Source organism: Rhinatrema bivittatum, chromosome 4 (assembly GCF_901001135.1).
Source record: "Rhinatrema bivittatum chromosome 4, aRhiBiv1.1, whole genome shotgun sequence".
Classification (NCBI taxonomy): domain Eukaryota; kingdom Metazoa; phylum Chordata; class Amphibia; order Gymnophiona; family Rhinatrematidae; genus Rhinatrema; species Rhinatrema bivittatum.
This window is the reverse complement of record NC_042618.1, coordinates 311,651,262-311,667,765: the sequence shown is the minus strand read 5'-3', so window position 1 is coordinate 311,667,765 and position 16,504 is coordinate 311,651,262. Positions and strand designations below refer to the sequence as shown.

Genomic DNA, 16,504 nt, shown 5'->3' with positions numbered 1-16,504 from the left:
AATGGCGCCGGCCGCGTACGGAAAAACGATTGGGATCGGACAGACGGCGTGAACGGAGGTCGCTCCTGGACCCCCGCTGGACTTTTGGCAAGTCTTCTGGGGGTCAGGAGGCCCCCCCAAGCTGGCCAAAAGTTCCGGTTGGGTCCAACGAGGGTCCCGGAGCGACCTCCTGCCACATGACCTACCTGTCACGTGGTAGGAACACAAGATGGCGCCGGTGACCATGTGACAGGGGCTGACCAATGGCACCGGCAGCCCCTGTGACACAGGCTATCGGCGCCGTGAGGAAACCGCAAACGAGGGCAGGGATGGCTTCCTGACTCCCCGCTGGACCACCAGGGAGTTTTGGTAAGTCTTGGGGGGGGGGGTCAGGAGGGTGGGGGGTTTAAATGTTTATTTAGGAGGCCGAATAAAACGGATATCTGTTGAATACGTGGGGAGTCGCGATGCGTTTCGCCTCCCCATGTATTTTTCAGATTGCAAAAAATAAGTTGCGGATTACAAATACGTGGAAAACGGATGCACACCCCTAACAAATTGTAATTACCCAGAGAGGGAAAGGATACTGGGTCTCCCAATATTAGATATAGGGGTCCAGAACCCACCCAGCAAGTCTCCCAGGGGAAGAGAGAGAAGAGCCCAAATAGAAAAAAAAAGTTGAATGTAAGCAGGTAAAAATGTTACAAATTCTCAGCTATGACTCAGATTTATTATCACAAGTTAAAACAGTGAGAAACAAGTAATGAAAATATTATAAAGGTACCATAAGTTTTCCACAGTTAACACAACTTGGTCTTCTTTTAAATCCCAGTTAACACATATTTTAAATGAAGAGAACCATTAAACAATCAAATAAGCATGGTTTGAGTATTAACTACCTTACTTTCTTCTATATCAAGAATTTAGTAATTAATGCTACTATGAAGAAAGTGAATCTTTCTGACCCAATTCTGTCTTGCAGGTGCAGCAGCACAAAATCAACACTCTAACTGCAGGTAGGTAGATAACAAGAGTTTTGTGTTGTATCCTTTCTGTGTTTTTGACTCTGTATGTCTATTTAACCCTTTTTCCCCCTTTCTCTGTCTCTTTCCAATGAATCTCTAGTCCCCGTGAATTTTGAGGCTTTTCTACTGCGTATTCTTCACTTATGACTGTGGCACAATTACTTATGACAGCTTCTGCAGTGATTCATAAACATAGAAACACAGAAACATAGAAGTGACAGCAGAAAAGGACCTTATGGCCCATCCAGTCTGCCCAGCAAGCTCCCATAGTTCTCAGTTTCCCATACTTATCAGTTACTCAGTCCCCGCCAAGCTCTTGTTGATTACTGTTTGAGTCCAATTTCCTCCCCCCCCCCTCCCCCGCTGCCGTTGAAGCAGAGAGCAATGTTGGAATTGCATCAGAAGTGTAGTATAAGGCTTTTTAGTTAAGGGTAGTAACCACCGCATCAAGCAAATTACCCCCATGCTTATTTGTTTCCCCAGACTGTACTGTTCAATGTCCTTGTTGGTTGACTGAATCCCATTTCTCTTTTCCTCTTTTCCCCCTGCCGTTGAAGCAGTGAGCAATCAGAGTTGCATCACAGTATGAAGGCTTATTTGTAAAGGGTAGAATCTGCCATACCAGCAAGTTACCCCCATGGCTTATTTGTTAAGGATATTATCCGTCACACCAGCAAGTTACCCCCAAGCCTCTTACTTCATTCCCCTCCCCCTTGCTTTTAGGGGTCCACAGTGTTTATCCCATGCCCTTTTGAAATCTTGCAGTTATTGTCTTCACCATCTCCTCTGGCAAGGCATTCCAGGCATCCACTATCCTCTCCATGAAGACATATTTCCTGACATTGATTCTGAGTCGTCCTCCTCAGAGCTTCATTTCATGACCCCTAGTTCTATTGGATTCTTTCCAGCGGAAAAGGTTTGTTGTTGATCGTGCAACATTAAAACCTTTCAAGTATACATAGGTATACATATTTAGGTCCTTCAACCTCTCCTCATAAGTCATTTGATGGAGAACTCCCACCATTTTGGTGGGATTCCATACACTCTTACTTTGTGGTGTTAAAAAATTTCAGTCTAGCTAGACTTTGTGGCAAGTATACACTTAGCTGACTTTATTTAGGATGAATCTTCGTACCCTCTGCCGCTGCTAGGGGGTGTGGCCTGCTGCAATGTTGCTCGTGGGCGTGGCTTGAGTGCAGAGGATCCCAGATGTCGCTCCCCGACTGTGATCTTCATGCTGTATTGAGAACGTTGTCTCTGGAGCAGTCAGAACCATATCTATATTCTTTAAATACCTTGTAAGTAAAAAGGTTTTTTTACTTATTCACAGACAGAGGGGGAGAAAAGCAAACATAAGTGAGCATGACTGAATGTATGAGGCAGTGAGGGTATGTATGTCAGCATGTGTGAGCGTTAAGAGTGCAAATGTGTCAGTGAGCATGTGTGCAAGGGAGAGAATGACAGCATGTGTGAGTGTGCATAGGTCTGAGCATGATTATGAGTGTGATTGGACAGATGAGTCAGAGTTTGTGTACCACTGAACATGTGTGAGTGAGACAGGACGAGTGTGTCAGTGAGCATGTGTTTGAGGGAGAGTGAATGAGTCAGCATGTGGTGAAAGCATGCATAAGGCCGTGAATGAGAGCATGTGTGTCAGTAAGCATCAGTGTCAGAGTAAGCAAGCACATCAGTGAGAGAGGGAGACTGTGTGTATGCATGAGTGAACATATAATGGTGATGTGTGCTAGAGAACAACTAATTCACGACCATCTCAAGGTGACTGGAATTAAAAGTTCCCAGGTATGGAGAACAGAGGATTTTTTTCTATCCTTATTAGTTTTAATTATTGAATATTATTTGATGTCTGCTGTTTTTGAAATATTTTATTGGTGTTAGGGAAATTTTCAAAAATTTATATATGAGTTAAATTACTGGAGGTTCTATTTATTAGCAGTTTTGAAATATATATTTTTAGTATGATTTTTCTATTGTGATTCATGTTTTATAGTTCTTGATTTTATTGTTTGATGTTTTATGAGGAATGATGGTATTTTCTGTTTTTCCATTGCTGCATTACATACAGTCTAACTTGTTGTGATTTCCAGTTCAGTTTGTCTGTGCATTTCTGCGTATATTTTATGGTCCCTTTATTCTGTATTTGGTGACTCACCAAATTGTATGTGTAATTGGGTACCCATGAGCCAGTATGGAGAAAAATCCCCCAGGCCACTATTTTCCCACAATCCACCCCTGTTTGAAACATTTCATCTGATACATTTTATTTAGTCAGTACTAGCAGGAAGCAGGGACCAGAGTTCATGGAGGGCAGGCTCTGAGTCCTCCCTTTCCAGCCAGAGGAGAAGATGGTGAAGGGTTACCCCAGCTGTCTCTGTACAGGTCCACTTCACCATCTGCATGACCAATTGGAAGGTAGGACCCTTAACAAACAGAGAAACCTCTTTCTATCATTTTATGTACCCCAAGTTGGGGGTTATATGATAAAGGGGCAATGCACATTAAACATTGAATTTGGCATTTAACGTATGATATCAGCAAAGCTCGCATGAGCATTGCCAATAACACAAGTAAAACCCGACTCAAAGTGAGTAAAATATTCATGAGCCATGTAGCATGCAAATGCATACAAAGCAGCTCATGGATATTACAACAGAGTAAGTGGATCATGATAAACTTTGCGATTCATATTAATCCATGAAAGGTTAACTGCATTTCAAGAGTTTTGTTTAACATTTTTTTATTATTTTTAATAATCTACTAGATAAATGAACTTGGACCGACGTGCCACAAATGCGCAGTAGAGAGCAACTCTACTGCGCATGCGTGAGAGCACGTCGGTCAGAGGGGAGCCCAGCGGACAGCTGTCTTGGCAGCGGCAGCAGCACAGAAGGTCTCCGAGGGGTCTCTCTCTCTCTCTCACGCGGGGAGAAGCAGCGGCGGCGGCGGCACAGATATAGAAATGGGAGGTCGCCAGGAGTCTCTCTCTCGCGCCTCATCACCGAGCGTCGGGCGGGCCAGCAACGAGCCCGGTGGAGAGGTGCGAGAGAGAAAGAAACCTCCGGAGACCTCCCATTTCTGTGTCTGTGCCGCTGCCGCCACTGCTTCTCCCCGCACGAGAGAGAGAGACCACCCCGGAGACCTCCCATGGAGCAGCGGCGGCGGTTAAGTGTCAGGCGGGCCAGAGAGAAGAGGGAGTGGAGGAGGGCTGAGGGAGAGAGAATGGGTTGTGGAGGAGGTGGGAGGGAAAGGAAGAGGATGAGAGTGAATGGGGAGGGTAAAGTTGTGGAGTACAGAAAAAGGGAGTGGAGGAGGGCTGAGGGAGAGGGAAGGAGTTGAGGTGGGAGGGGAAGGAAAGGGAAGATGAGAAGGGATGGAAGGAAGAGGATGTGAGTATGTGGGAAGGGTAAAGTGGAGTAGAGAAAAAGAGGGAGTGGAGGAGGGCTGAGGGAGAGGGAAGGGGTTGTGGAGGAGGTGGGAGGGAAAGGAAGAGGATGTGAGTAAGTGGGGAGGGTAAAGTTGGGGAGTACAGAAAAAGGGAGTGGAGGAGGGCTGAGGGAGAGGGAAGGGGTTGTGGAGGAGGTGGGAGGGAAAGGAAGAGGATGTGAGTAAATGGGGAGGGTAAAGTGGAGTACAGAAAAGGGAGTGGAGGAGGGCTGAGGGAGAGGGTAGAAGGGGAAGGAAGGGGAAGGTGAGAGGGGAAGGAAAAGGGAAGAGGATATGACTGAACAAGTGGGAAGGGTAAGAAGTTCTGGAGAAGAGAAAAAAGAGTGGAGGAGAGCTGGGAGAGGGAAGAGGTTGTGGAGGAGGTGGGAGGGGATGGAAGGAAAAGGGAAGTTGTGGAGAACAGAGCGGCTCTAACCGTGCCGGTCTGAACGATGGAATCTCACCCGTTTTAACGGGCTTAACGGCTAGTATTTCAATAAACAAAGCATAAAGACTTTGTAAGAGTCACCTGAGGATATACAAACACAAGAAAGAAAAAAGAGAAAAAAGTGTACATATGTAATACATATATTACATGAGAGAGATAATGTAATGGAATGATACAAATATAATACAAATAATATCAAATATATTTATTACAAAAAATCAGTGATGGTGCTCAGGTAAATACAATATCCAAAATAAAAAACAATACGTATATGATATAAATAATATACAATATTCAAAATTTACAAAATGCTAATATCATAATTATTCATAATAGCACACTGCACCAATATACCCACACTTAAAATATTCCACTCATACACATAACCTCTCTTAAAATATACTCATACCAAATACTCACTCATACCAAATGTAATCATATAGAAAATTCTTAAAATGTTCACTCATACCAAATATACTGTCAAGATGTAACAACAGATATAGTCGCAACTGAATCCACCAAATATGTTCACAACTGAATCCAAATCTGCTTTTACTAGAAAAATCATGAAAATCACTTTCAGTAATTCAGTTCCCAATTGATGTTGCTCCAATAAATTGAAGTCACAGATCTCGCATTCATTAACTCAGATGATCCCAACTCATTGTAACAATGAGAAATAAGGGGATGAAGATTTTTTTTTTACTGGCCTGAAACATGAGCTCTTAAGAAAGCATTGCTGGGATGTGGCATGTTTTTTTCCCCAGTACTCTCAATGGGTATGTTACTGCATGGGGTGTTATGTGGGCAACTGTAAGAGCTCCTGCTCCCCTTTTTCCTTGCAACCTGACAAAAGCTTTCCACTTTTATACCTCCCACTAAACACTTCTCACCCAGTTAGAAAGACTCACCTAGTTAAGGGCACAATCCCATTTACCAAAACCACATTAACACATAAAACAGCAATGCTCACACCTGTAAAAATCCCATTCAGTGATCATTTGTTAGTATTACAAATAGAAAACAAACAATCCATGTTGTTTTTTTCTGTTTCTAAAATAAAAATTGATAAGTTTTAATTTAAAACAATTTTGCTTTTAATTTACAAGTGTACTTAACTTCCCCCAAACCACTTACCTGATTGCTTCAAATTCTTCCTCTTTCTCCTGGACTCTGCGGTCACTGTCTGCCTTGGCCTGTGTAAGCTCCATCTGCAGCCGAACCACCTTACTCTCCTCAGCCTAGATAGGATATGGGGGAAGAACAGGAATCCATCACATATGCTGCTCTACCCCATCACCCATCTACTTTATGACAACAATCCAGTCTGAGCTGGTTATAGTGAACTAGACATAGTGCCATCCGTCACTTTAAGAAAGCTTGTGGGAAGAGGCCTGTTTTGGTGATTTTAGATTGATTACTGCTGGGTGCACTGCTCTAAGTGTGCTTTTGGACTTTGTGGTGTTCCTGCCATCAGTTTTTTAGTACTTTATTTTTGAATAACAGCACTGCGTGTAGATTGTTTTGGAGCTGTTTTCAGTGCTTGGCTGATGAGGAGGAAGAGCCCTTGTGTGAAGAAAACCTAAGGACCTTGAAAAGGTTCTACTTTCCCCCTCTGTGTGGGAACCCTAGGAAGTCACGGGGCCTTGCGCGGTCTGTGGTCCTCCCTGTGTGCCCCCCCGTGCCCAGGATCAGAACGTGAGAGGGATTACACTTGGTTTATCTAGGTGTTGAGGAGCCAGTGTATTAAAGGGCTATTTAGTGCATGGTAAATGGTTCATCCTATCCCTTAAGCATTTATCACAACTTTTAAGTACCTTCTTCTAAAATGCAGGAAACAGTGTGGTATTTACTGCAGAAAATTTAAGTCAGAAAACCAGTTACCACCTAGAGCACGGCTTTCCAAACCTGTCCTGGGAGCCCCCACAGCCTGTCGGGTTTTCAGGATAACCACAATGAATATGAATGAGATAAATTTGCATGTACTGAGTCTCCATGTTATGCAACTTTATCGCAAGCATATTCATTATAGATATTTCTGAAAACTCGATTGACTGTGGGGTCTCCAGACAGGTTTGGGAAGCCCTGATTTATGAATGAGGTTCATCCCTGTCAAGGTATGAGCAAAAGAAACCCATATAGAGAAACTGCTCTCTGCACAAGAGCACAGGGTTGGGTGTGAGATATCTTTAAAGAAGAATAGCAAACCATGACAATTAGAGTATCCTGATACAGACCATGTGGAAAAAGCCAGGATAATTCAGATGGATTTACATAAAGAGCAGACACACCTGAATGACTCCAGATTTACTGAATTACGACTCAATAAATGGGATTTTATTAAGAATAAAAAGAATACATTTAGGTGTCTATATGCAAATGTGTGAAATCTAAAATATAAGAATGGAGTATTAAAACAACAGGAAGAAAGGGAGGATTTAATGTGTTTATTTAATAAAGCAAAATAAAAGTATAATGAAAAGAAAACATTTTGACTGCATGCCCCTAATAAATAAATCTCCAAAAAATGATTTAAAGATTTTTAATATGATTTATGATTTGCTGATCAGCTGCATGGTGTAGTTTGAGCTTTTGATTTTCTTGTTGCTTGACCACTTCTTTTTGCCTTTGCTTGTGTTATGCCTGTTGGTCACAGATGGCTGCGACAGCGAGTACTCATGTCCTGCACTACTCTCCTGCCCTCCCCGGGGCTTCTCGCTGTGCGGGCTTGTTTGCATCGCCGCGTTCCGCGGGACTCTCCTCGGCGACATGGACACCACCGCTCCCTGCTCCGACACTGGGCCTTCCTAGGTGCGCACTTCACAGGTCTCACCTTTGAAGCCTCTTCGGCGGGAACCTCGGGGGCATCCTGCTGTGATGACGTCATTGGCCTCTCATTCATAAGCTCCACCATTGCCCCCAGCAAACTGTCTTGGCAACAAGTTCCATCCTGCACTGAGCTCCTGCGGATCCCTGAGAGGTTGCCTGCTGCTGCTCCTTGGACCCTGTCTGGCACCCGCTCCTTGGGGGTCAGTGTGCGCTTCGTTGGGGACTTGCTCCCCTGGCCTACCCCCTCTCCTCAGGCTGGCTCTGCACCTCTTGGGTCCAACCCTGCCTTGGCTCCAGCTACTTGTGTCTCTTTTGGATCATTGCAGTATCAGTGAGTTCTTCGTTGGGCCTCCTCGCTCCTCGGGGCTGTGCCTGTATCCTTGTCTAAAACTGTCAGTGCTTGCCCGCTCCTTGGGCAGCGCCTTGACTCCAGAGATCTACCTAGTCCTGTTCCGCTCCATGGGGCTGGACCCCAACTTGTCCTTGTCTGGCAACTGTCCCATTTCCTCGGGTCAGCTACTAGGGGTGCGCATTCGTTTGCAACGTATTGGTAATCTGCAACGTATAGGGCCATATTCGTTGTATTCGTGGGGAAGCAAAACATATCACGATTCCCCATGAATTCAACGAATCTTCACCGAATTATTCGGCCGTCTAAAGGAGCGAATTTAAACAAACCCCCCATCCTTCTGACCCTCCCAAGACTTACCAAAACTCCCTGGTGATCCAGGGGAGTCCGGGAGCCATCTCCTGCACTCACGCCGTCGGCTGCCGGTATTCAAAATGGCACAGATAGCCTTTGAAATTACTATGTCACAGGGGCTACCGGTGCCATTGGTCAGCCCCTGTCACATGGTAGGAGCACAAGATGGCGCCGGCCGTCCATTGCTCCTACCATGTAACAGGGGCCGACCAATGGCACCGGTAGCCCCTGTGACTTAGTAAGGTCAAAGGCTATCGGCGCCATTTTGAATACCGACAGCCGATGGCGTGAGTGCAGGAGATGGCTCCCGGACTCCCCCGCTGGACCACCAGGAAATTTTGGTAAGTCTTGGGGGGGTCAGGAGGGTGGGAGGTTGTAGTTAATTAAATTTTAACTGGGAAACGAATAAGAATGAACGTATTAATGTATCGGGGGCCCCCCTTGCCGAATACAACGTATCTGCCCCCTGACGAATATAGATTGAAAATACATGGTGGAGGAATTCCAGATGCATTATAGAGTGAGGCGGTATTCTGAATAGCTTTGAAGTCCATCCCTGAGGAAGCCCCTGAGTTAAAAGGGGTGAAACGAAGATCTTTGTCGGATAGTTGGACTAATATTAATACTCTATAGATACAATGTTCATAGCATTGGATACATAATATGTTGTAATCATTTATTACATGTGTATACTTTTTTAATTGTATGTTAAAAGACGTTTTCAAAGTGTAAATTATTCGATATTTGAAATTATTGGGATATGGGATTTTATGTGGTGTGTATGTGATGGATGCATGAGTTAGAGAGTATTTTTAATGTTAGATAGGTATATGTGTGTAATGCAAATAAAAATTATAAACTATAAGTGTCTTCTTCTTGTGTATAGTTAAGTATTCCGACAGAAGAGGGATTAACTATTGACCCTTTGTATAGTATACCTACTTGGTGCAACAGGCCCTGAGATTTGAGAGGAGACAGCTCCCCCACCAGTCGGTGGTCGTGAGGTCTGCCTTGAAAAAGGCCTGGCGCTCCCGTAGCATGCCTCCACTCGAGCATAGGGAGTTAGATTCCATAGGGAGAAACATTTTCCAGGGTACCATGCTGGTTGCCCGCATTGCGGCCTACCAACTCTATATGACTCAGTACAACCGCAATCTCTGGAAGCGAGTCCAGGATTTTGCAGAAGTCCTTCCTCAGCAACAGAACATAAGAACATAAGAAAATGCCATACTGGATCAGACCAAGGGTCCATCAAGCCCAGCATCCTGTTTCCAACAGTGGCCAATCCAGGCCATAAGAACCTGGCAAGTACCCAAAAACTAAGTCTATTCCATGTTACCATTGCTAATGGCAGTGGCTATTCTCTAAGTGAACTTAATAGCAGGTAATGGACTTCTCCTCCAAGAACTTATCCAATCTTTTTTAAACACAGCTTTACTAACTGCACTAACCACATCCTCTGGCAACAAATTCCAGAGTTTAATTGTGCAATGGCAGCAGGAAGCCCTTGCTGCCATTGCCTCACTGGGTCTGGAAGCAGGAAAACACGAGGTGCGTTCCCCCTACCATGTTTTTAAGTCTGCACCCGCTTAGCCGCCATAGGCATTAGCGCCAGAAGGATAGCTTGGCTCCGAGCCTCGGACCTCTGGCTGGAGGTCCAAGATAGGCTCACCAACCTCCCCTGTACAGGTGAGAATCTATTCGGGGATAAGGTCTGGGATGCGATGGCGCAGCTGAAGGACCATCATGATACCCTCTAGCAGCTATCTGCTAGTGCCTCAGAAGGGCCATCCTCAGCCAGGAAATCCTCCAGGCAAAGTTCTCATAAGCCTTTTTATCGGCAGAGGAGTATTACCGTCTGGCCATTCGGACTCGCCCGCCTCAAACTAGTTCCAGGGATCATCCCCACCAGCAGCGGGCCCCTAGGCCCCAACCGGCTCCCCAGCAAGCCCAGGCCACGGGCTTTTGACTGGCAGAGAGGAAGCGTAAGCCAGCTGGCAGTTCCCCTGGTGTCCGATCCCCCAGTCGGAGGCAGGCTCCTCAGCTTCACCTGTCGCTGGGAGGAGATAACGTGGGACCACTGAGTCCTCTCTATTGTCCTCTAGGGGTACTGTTTACACTTCAGCTGGCTCCCAGAGACCTCTCCCCCATGTCCATCGAGGGGTGTCTGCCCATTTGGCCATTCTTTAAACAGAACTCTCCACTCTCCTTGCAGCGGGCACAGTGGAACCGGTCCCTCGCCATTAACAGGGCCAAGGGTTCTACTCGAGATATTTCTCATCCCGAAAAGGAATGGCAGCTTGCGTCCCATTTTTGATCTCAGGGCATTGAACAGGTTTCTCATAAGAGAAAAATTCAAGATGGTCTCTCTGGGCACGCTGATCCTGTTCCTCCGAAGAGGAGACTGGCTTTGCTCCCTCAACTTCAAGGAGACATACACACACATTGCAATTGTTCCCAGCCACAGGAAGAACCTTCGCTTTGTGGTGGGGAATGCACATTTCTAGTACAAAGTGCTGCCCTTTGGGCTGACATTGGCCCCCCGCACCTTCATCAAATGCTTAGTGGTGGTGGCTGCCTACCTCAGGCGTTGATTGGTCCATGTGTTTCCATACCTGGATGACTGGTTGGTCAGGAGTGACTCCCGCTCCGGGCCTTGCAAGCTCTGCCCTTAACGGTGCAGACCCTTCAGACAGTGGGGTTCATTATTAATTTCCCCAAGTCGCACCTCTGCCCGTCCTTCCAGCTGGACTTCATAGGCGCCAAGTTGGACATGGCACAAGCAAAACTTTCCTGCCCAGGGATTGGGCGATTGCCCTTTCCTCGCTGGCTACCCTTATCCGCAGCAGCAGGAGGGTGCCAGCCCATCTCCTGCTCTGCCTACTGGGACACATGGCGGCCTCTGTCCATGTGACTCCCTTGGCCCGCCTGTTCATGAGGAGCCCTCAGTGGGCCTTGCGGTCCCAGTGGCAACAGGCATCTCAGGATCTAGAGGCTATGGTTACGGTCACAAACCCTCTCAGAGCATCTCTGGCTTGGTGGGAAGCCCTTTCCAATCTGGAACACGGACTTCCTTTTCAGCCTGCACTTCCCCAAGTGACCCTCACCTCCGATGCTTCTCCTCAGGGGTGGGGAGCCCACATGAACAGCCTACACACCCAAGGCTTTTGGACCATCGCTGAGGCTCGTTGCCAGATAAATCTTCTGGAGCTTCGGGCAATTCGGTACGCCTTGTGGGCCTTCAGGGACCAGTTATCATCCAAGGAAGTTCTGATCAGGACAGACAACCAGGTCGCGATGTGGTACATCAACAAACAGGGTGGCACGGGCTTGTTCCTCCTCTGCCAAGAGGCGGTGCAGGTTTAGATCTGAGCTCTCTCCCAAGGGATGTGTCTGTGGGCCACCTACCTACCAGGTCACCTCAATGTGCTGGTGGACCGCCTCAGCCGGACCTTCCAACCACATGAGTGGTCCCTCTACTTGGCAGTGGTGGCCGACCTGTTCCACCGATGGGGTACACTGGATGTGGACCTGTTCGCCTCCCCTTTCAACCACAAGGTGAGCAGGTTCTGCTCCCTGACAGCGGGGAATGGCCATTTGGCCTGCGATGCCTTCTCTCTTCACTGGGGGCAGGGCCTCCTGTATGCGTACCTCCCTCTACCACTCCTATCGAAGACTCTGTCAAAGCTTCAGCAGAACAGGGAGACCATGATTCTTGTGGCATCCTCATGGCAACAGCAGGTTTGGTTTCCACTTCTCCAGGACCTGTCGGTGCGTGCACCCATTCTGCTGGGGACAGCGCCCAACCTCATATCACAGAACCAAGGCACCCTGCGCCACCCCAACCTCCGGGCACTGGCCCTCATGGCTTGGATGTTGAGCGCATAATCCTTCAGCCTTTACAGCTCTCTGACTGTGTTTCCAGGGTTCTGATAGAGTCCCAGAAACCTTCAACATGGAAGTCCTACAGCTTGAAATTGAAACATTTTTCCATTTGGTGTGGAGGGCATGGGTTAGACCCCTTCTCATGCCCTCTTCCCCAGCTGCTGGACTACCTGTGGCACTTATCCGAGTCTGGGCTCCAGACCAGCTCCGTCAGGGTGCACCTCAGCACGGCAAGCACATATGACTGAGGTGTCGCTGGTACGCCCATTTCAGTCCAGCCCCTAGATGGCTGCTTTATGCGGGGTCTCCTCCAACCGAAGCCCCCTCTTCGGCCACTGGCAGTACCCTGGGACCTCAACGTCATCCTGGCAAGACTGGTGCAGCCTCCCTTTGAACCACTGCAGTCCTGTGACCTGAAGTTCCTCACCTGGAAAGTTATATTCCCAGTGAGCTTCAGGTCACGTGCACACCTTACATGAAGTTCTTCCATCACCATGTGGTTCTGCGTATGCATCCTAAGTTCCTGCCAAGGTGGTGACTGATTTCCACATCAACCAGTCAATTGTTTTACCCACCTTTTTTTCCAAGGCCTCATTCCCACCCAGGGGAACGGGATCTCCACACCCTGGACTGTAAACGGGCTTTAGCTTTCTACCTAGATCGCACGGTGAGCCATAGACAGTCCACCCAGCTCTTTGTGTCATATGATTCTAGCAGGCTGCAGATGGTGGTGGGAAAACAGACCTTGTCTAGCTGGCTAGCAGATTACATTGCCTTCTGCTATGCGCAGGCATGCCTTCAGCTAGAGGGCAGAGTGAAGGCTCATTCTGTGCGGGTGATGGCGGCAACGGTGGCTCATTTGAGCGCAGTCACCATCACTTAAATTTGCCGGGTCGCAACCTGGAGTTCTCTCTACACATTTGCAGCTCATTATTGCCTTGACAGGGATAGCCGTCAGGACAGTGTCTTCGGTCAGTCCCAGGTGGAGATTGGCCTATTGGGGAATTGGGCATCCCCCAGTGGGCCGGTCGCTTTGGACACGTGGTCTGCCGAGCGCGGCCACGACAGAGCCGCGCTCGGCAGACTTCAGGGTATCTCCTGGGCTGGCCTGGTCGGAAAATTCCCGGGCCGATCTTTACCCAAGATCAGCCCCTGGTCAGTCCATCCTGAGCAACCTGTTCCAGACCTGAACCCAACTCTCTCTGCTCGTACTTCTGGTGGGACCAGAACACTCCTGTTTTTCCCACAGCGCCACAGTTGTGTTGTGCCTGTTGGCACCTTGTGTGGCCGCTCCTGGTCCCTCCGGTTGAATGGGTCAGTCAAGAGCTCTGTACTCACCCACATGTGAAGACTACCATCCTGCTTGTCCTAGGAGAAAGTGCAATTTCTTACCTGTAACAAGTGTTCTCCTAGGACAGCAGGAATCCCGCCCGCCTCCCCACGGAGTTAGGTTCACCTTTGTGGGTTTTTTTTCTTTCTTGTCTGCTTGCTATGTTATGAGACTGAAGGGGGACCTCGCATAGACCTGCGGATAGTAGCAGGCTGGGCATGCTCAGTCTGCTGGTCAAAGCTTCTAGAAACTTTGACAAAAGTTTTCTGTGCCAGGCTCCATCAGATGATGTCACCCACATGTGAGAACTAACATCCTGCTGTCCTTGGAGAACACCTGTTACAGGTAAGCAACTGCGCTATCTGTGCAGGTTGCTGCCTGGGAGAGGAGGGGACTGGAAGGAGCAGGAAGCAGAGGGCTATTCTCTGCAGTGCCCTGGCCAATAGAGCTGAGGCACAACCCTGTATGGTGTGCCCAGAGGTAATAGAAACATGAAAATCTTTGACGTGCCATGCTGGCTCAGACCATCGAACCCAGTATCTTGCTTCTGCCAGTGGCCCATCCCAAAAAGTAGATCCAGTTTCTTGTTTTTCATTCCCAGTGTGTTTCCCTGGACTGTTCTTCCAGGAACTTGTCCAAGCTCTTTAAACCAAATTATACTAGTTGCTGTGACTACATCCTCCAGCGACAAATTCTACAGCTTGAATGTGGATTGAGTAAAAATTACTTTCTCCAATTTGTTTTAAATCTACCACCTGTTAGTTTCAAGGAGTGTCCCCTGGTCCTAGTGTTATTTGATAATATAGAACAGCACCAGAACCTAGTAATTGTCCATATTATTAAGCATTCTGTACCCTGTCATCTTAATTACAGTTATTAGCACTATTATATATTTTTCTTCTTATTCTCCTTTTAACCACTTTCTCCATTACTTCAACAACACATGTAAAACTGTTGTCATGACAACATTTCCTGAACCTAAATCTGAGAAAAGCACCAGTGATGACTCTTTCTCTTAACCTCCTAGTAACATAGTAACATAGTAAATGTCTGCAAAAAAAGACCAAATGGTCCAAACAGTCTGCCCAACAAGTTGCTACTGCAGCCGCATGCACTTCTGTTAAGGGTAATAGTTGCCACTCCGTGCAGTAACCCACAAGCAAACAATGTTACCCCTACAGTTAATACAGACTTCCCTAGATCTGGATTTAGGCATAGGCTTAATAGGCAACTGCTTCCAGTGCCAAATTTCTATAGGCACTGGAGTGTTGCCGCTGCTGCTGCTGTGGTGATGCTTCTTCCCTCCAGTTGCTGGAAGATGCAGGAAAAGTCAGCACAGGGTCTTCAGTAGCCCTGGTGTGTGGAGTAACCATGTGGCACCACACCCCCTCCACCTCCACAGGCTTCTTGTTGCCATGGAAACCTGTTCAAGGGGCAGAGCACCGCAGGGTCACTCAGTGCGCCAGGGCTGCTGAAGGCCCTGCTCTGAATTTTACTGCATCTTCTGGCACCTAGAGAGAAGTGGCACCACAACTTATAGGTAAGGAAGAAGGGGAGGGGGATTTGAGATGGAGGGATCATCCCCAATGCTTCTCCTTCCTGCATGGAGGATAATTCTCCTCCCTCCATAGCCGGGGGCACCTTCTGCCTTAATCTGGCCCTGGATTACACTATTTCTTCATTACCATTCTCGTCTTCACCACCACTTCTAGGCATCCACCATTTTATCTGTGAAGAAATATTTTCTGATGTTGGTTCTCAGTCACCCCTTGGTGTTTTATATCATAACTGCTTGTTCTACAGTTTTCTTTCTGGGACATGCTTTCAATCACTTCTGGTGAGAGGAACCCAGTGTGTCTTGCGTCATTGGACCCCCTGTCATCGGGAGTGAGCGCTGCTGACGTCATCTGTGCGGGAGGGCAAATACTGGGGAGCGACACTGGAGGGAGTTTGGTCTGCACTGCCTGCACTGACAGGATTATTTGCCTCTCCAGGACAGCTGAGGACATGCTTTCAATTGCCTGTGGTGAGAAGAACCCAGTGTTTCTTGCCTCATTGGACCCCCTGCTAACAGGTGCAAACTCCACCCCCTGCTGACATCATCCATGCGGGGGGGGGGGGGGGCGGACAAAAACCAGGGAGCGACACCGGAGGCACTACGTACCAGTGATTCATGCGCTCTGTTGCGCATGAAGGAGTGCAATAAAAGAAATCCTTCATGCGCTCCTTCATGTGCTCCTGAGTGTGTGCCTAAAGTCATACTAGATAAGTATATTCATCTCATTAATAATGCTGATAGTGATTTTGTCCCTGTCTGTTCTCAGTCATTTTCCAAGATTCCCACTATTGTTTTTACATGGTCAATATGGGAACTCGATAATGCTAAATGATTTAGGTATCATCAGCAGCCATTCTGGTTAGTTAATATTCATCCATCCAATATGTATTCTCATTCTACTTTATCTGACCTTGACATCTTTTTAGTCACTGCTCAAGCAATTAAGAGTACATTTTTGGTAGTATATGCTTTAATTTTAGCTGAAAAAACCGCTTTTTTCTGTGTGACCGAATCCTGGTTATTGAATTCTGATTTTGTTATTTTGAATCAAATTTGTCCACCCAATTATGCCTGTTTTTCATTAGTTAGAAAGAAGGAAAGGGGAGGGGGATTACTTATTATTTTCAAAAAATCCTGGAATCACTCTTTTGACGATTTAGGTGGTAATACTTCTTGTGAAATTCTACTGCTTTTCACCTCGATTTTTTCAATTTGTCTTTCATATTGTCCACCTAAAATTCTAGTGGCAAATCTATCTGTTTTCTTTGAACAACTAATTACAGCCCAAACTGATTTCAATAATCTT

At 47.0% G+C, this 16,504-nt stretch overlaps 1 protein-coding gene across 1 annotated transcript in view; it reads right to left on the bottom strand.

Moving 5' to 3' along the window:
• LOC115090769 (myosin-16-like) overlaps nucleotides 1-16,504 on the bottom strand; it is a 292,772-nt gene that overhangs the window by 85,659 nt on the left and 190,609 nt on the right. Inside the window, exon 14 of the mRNA XM_029600261.1 lies at nucleotides 6,031-6,134. Coding sequence (XP_029456121.1) covers nucleotides 6,031-6,134 — 104 coding nt within the window. The remainder of the gene's footprint in view (nucleotides 1-6,030; nucleotides 6,135-16,504) is intronic.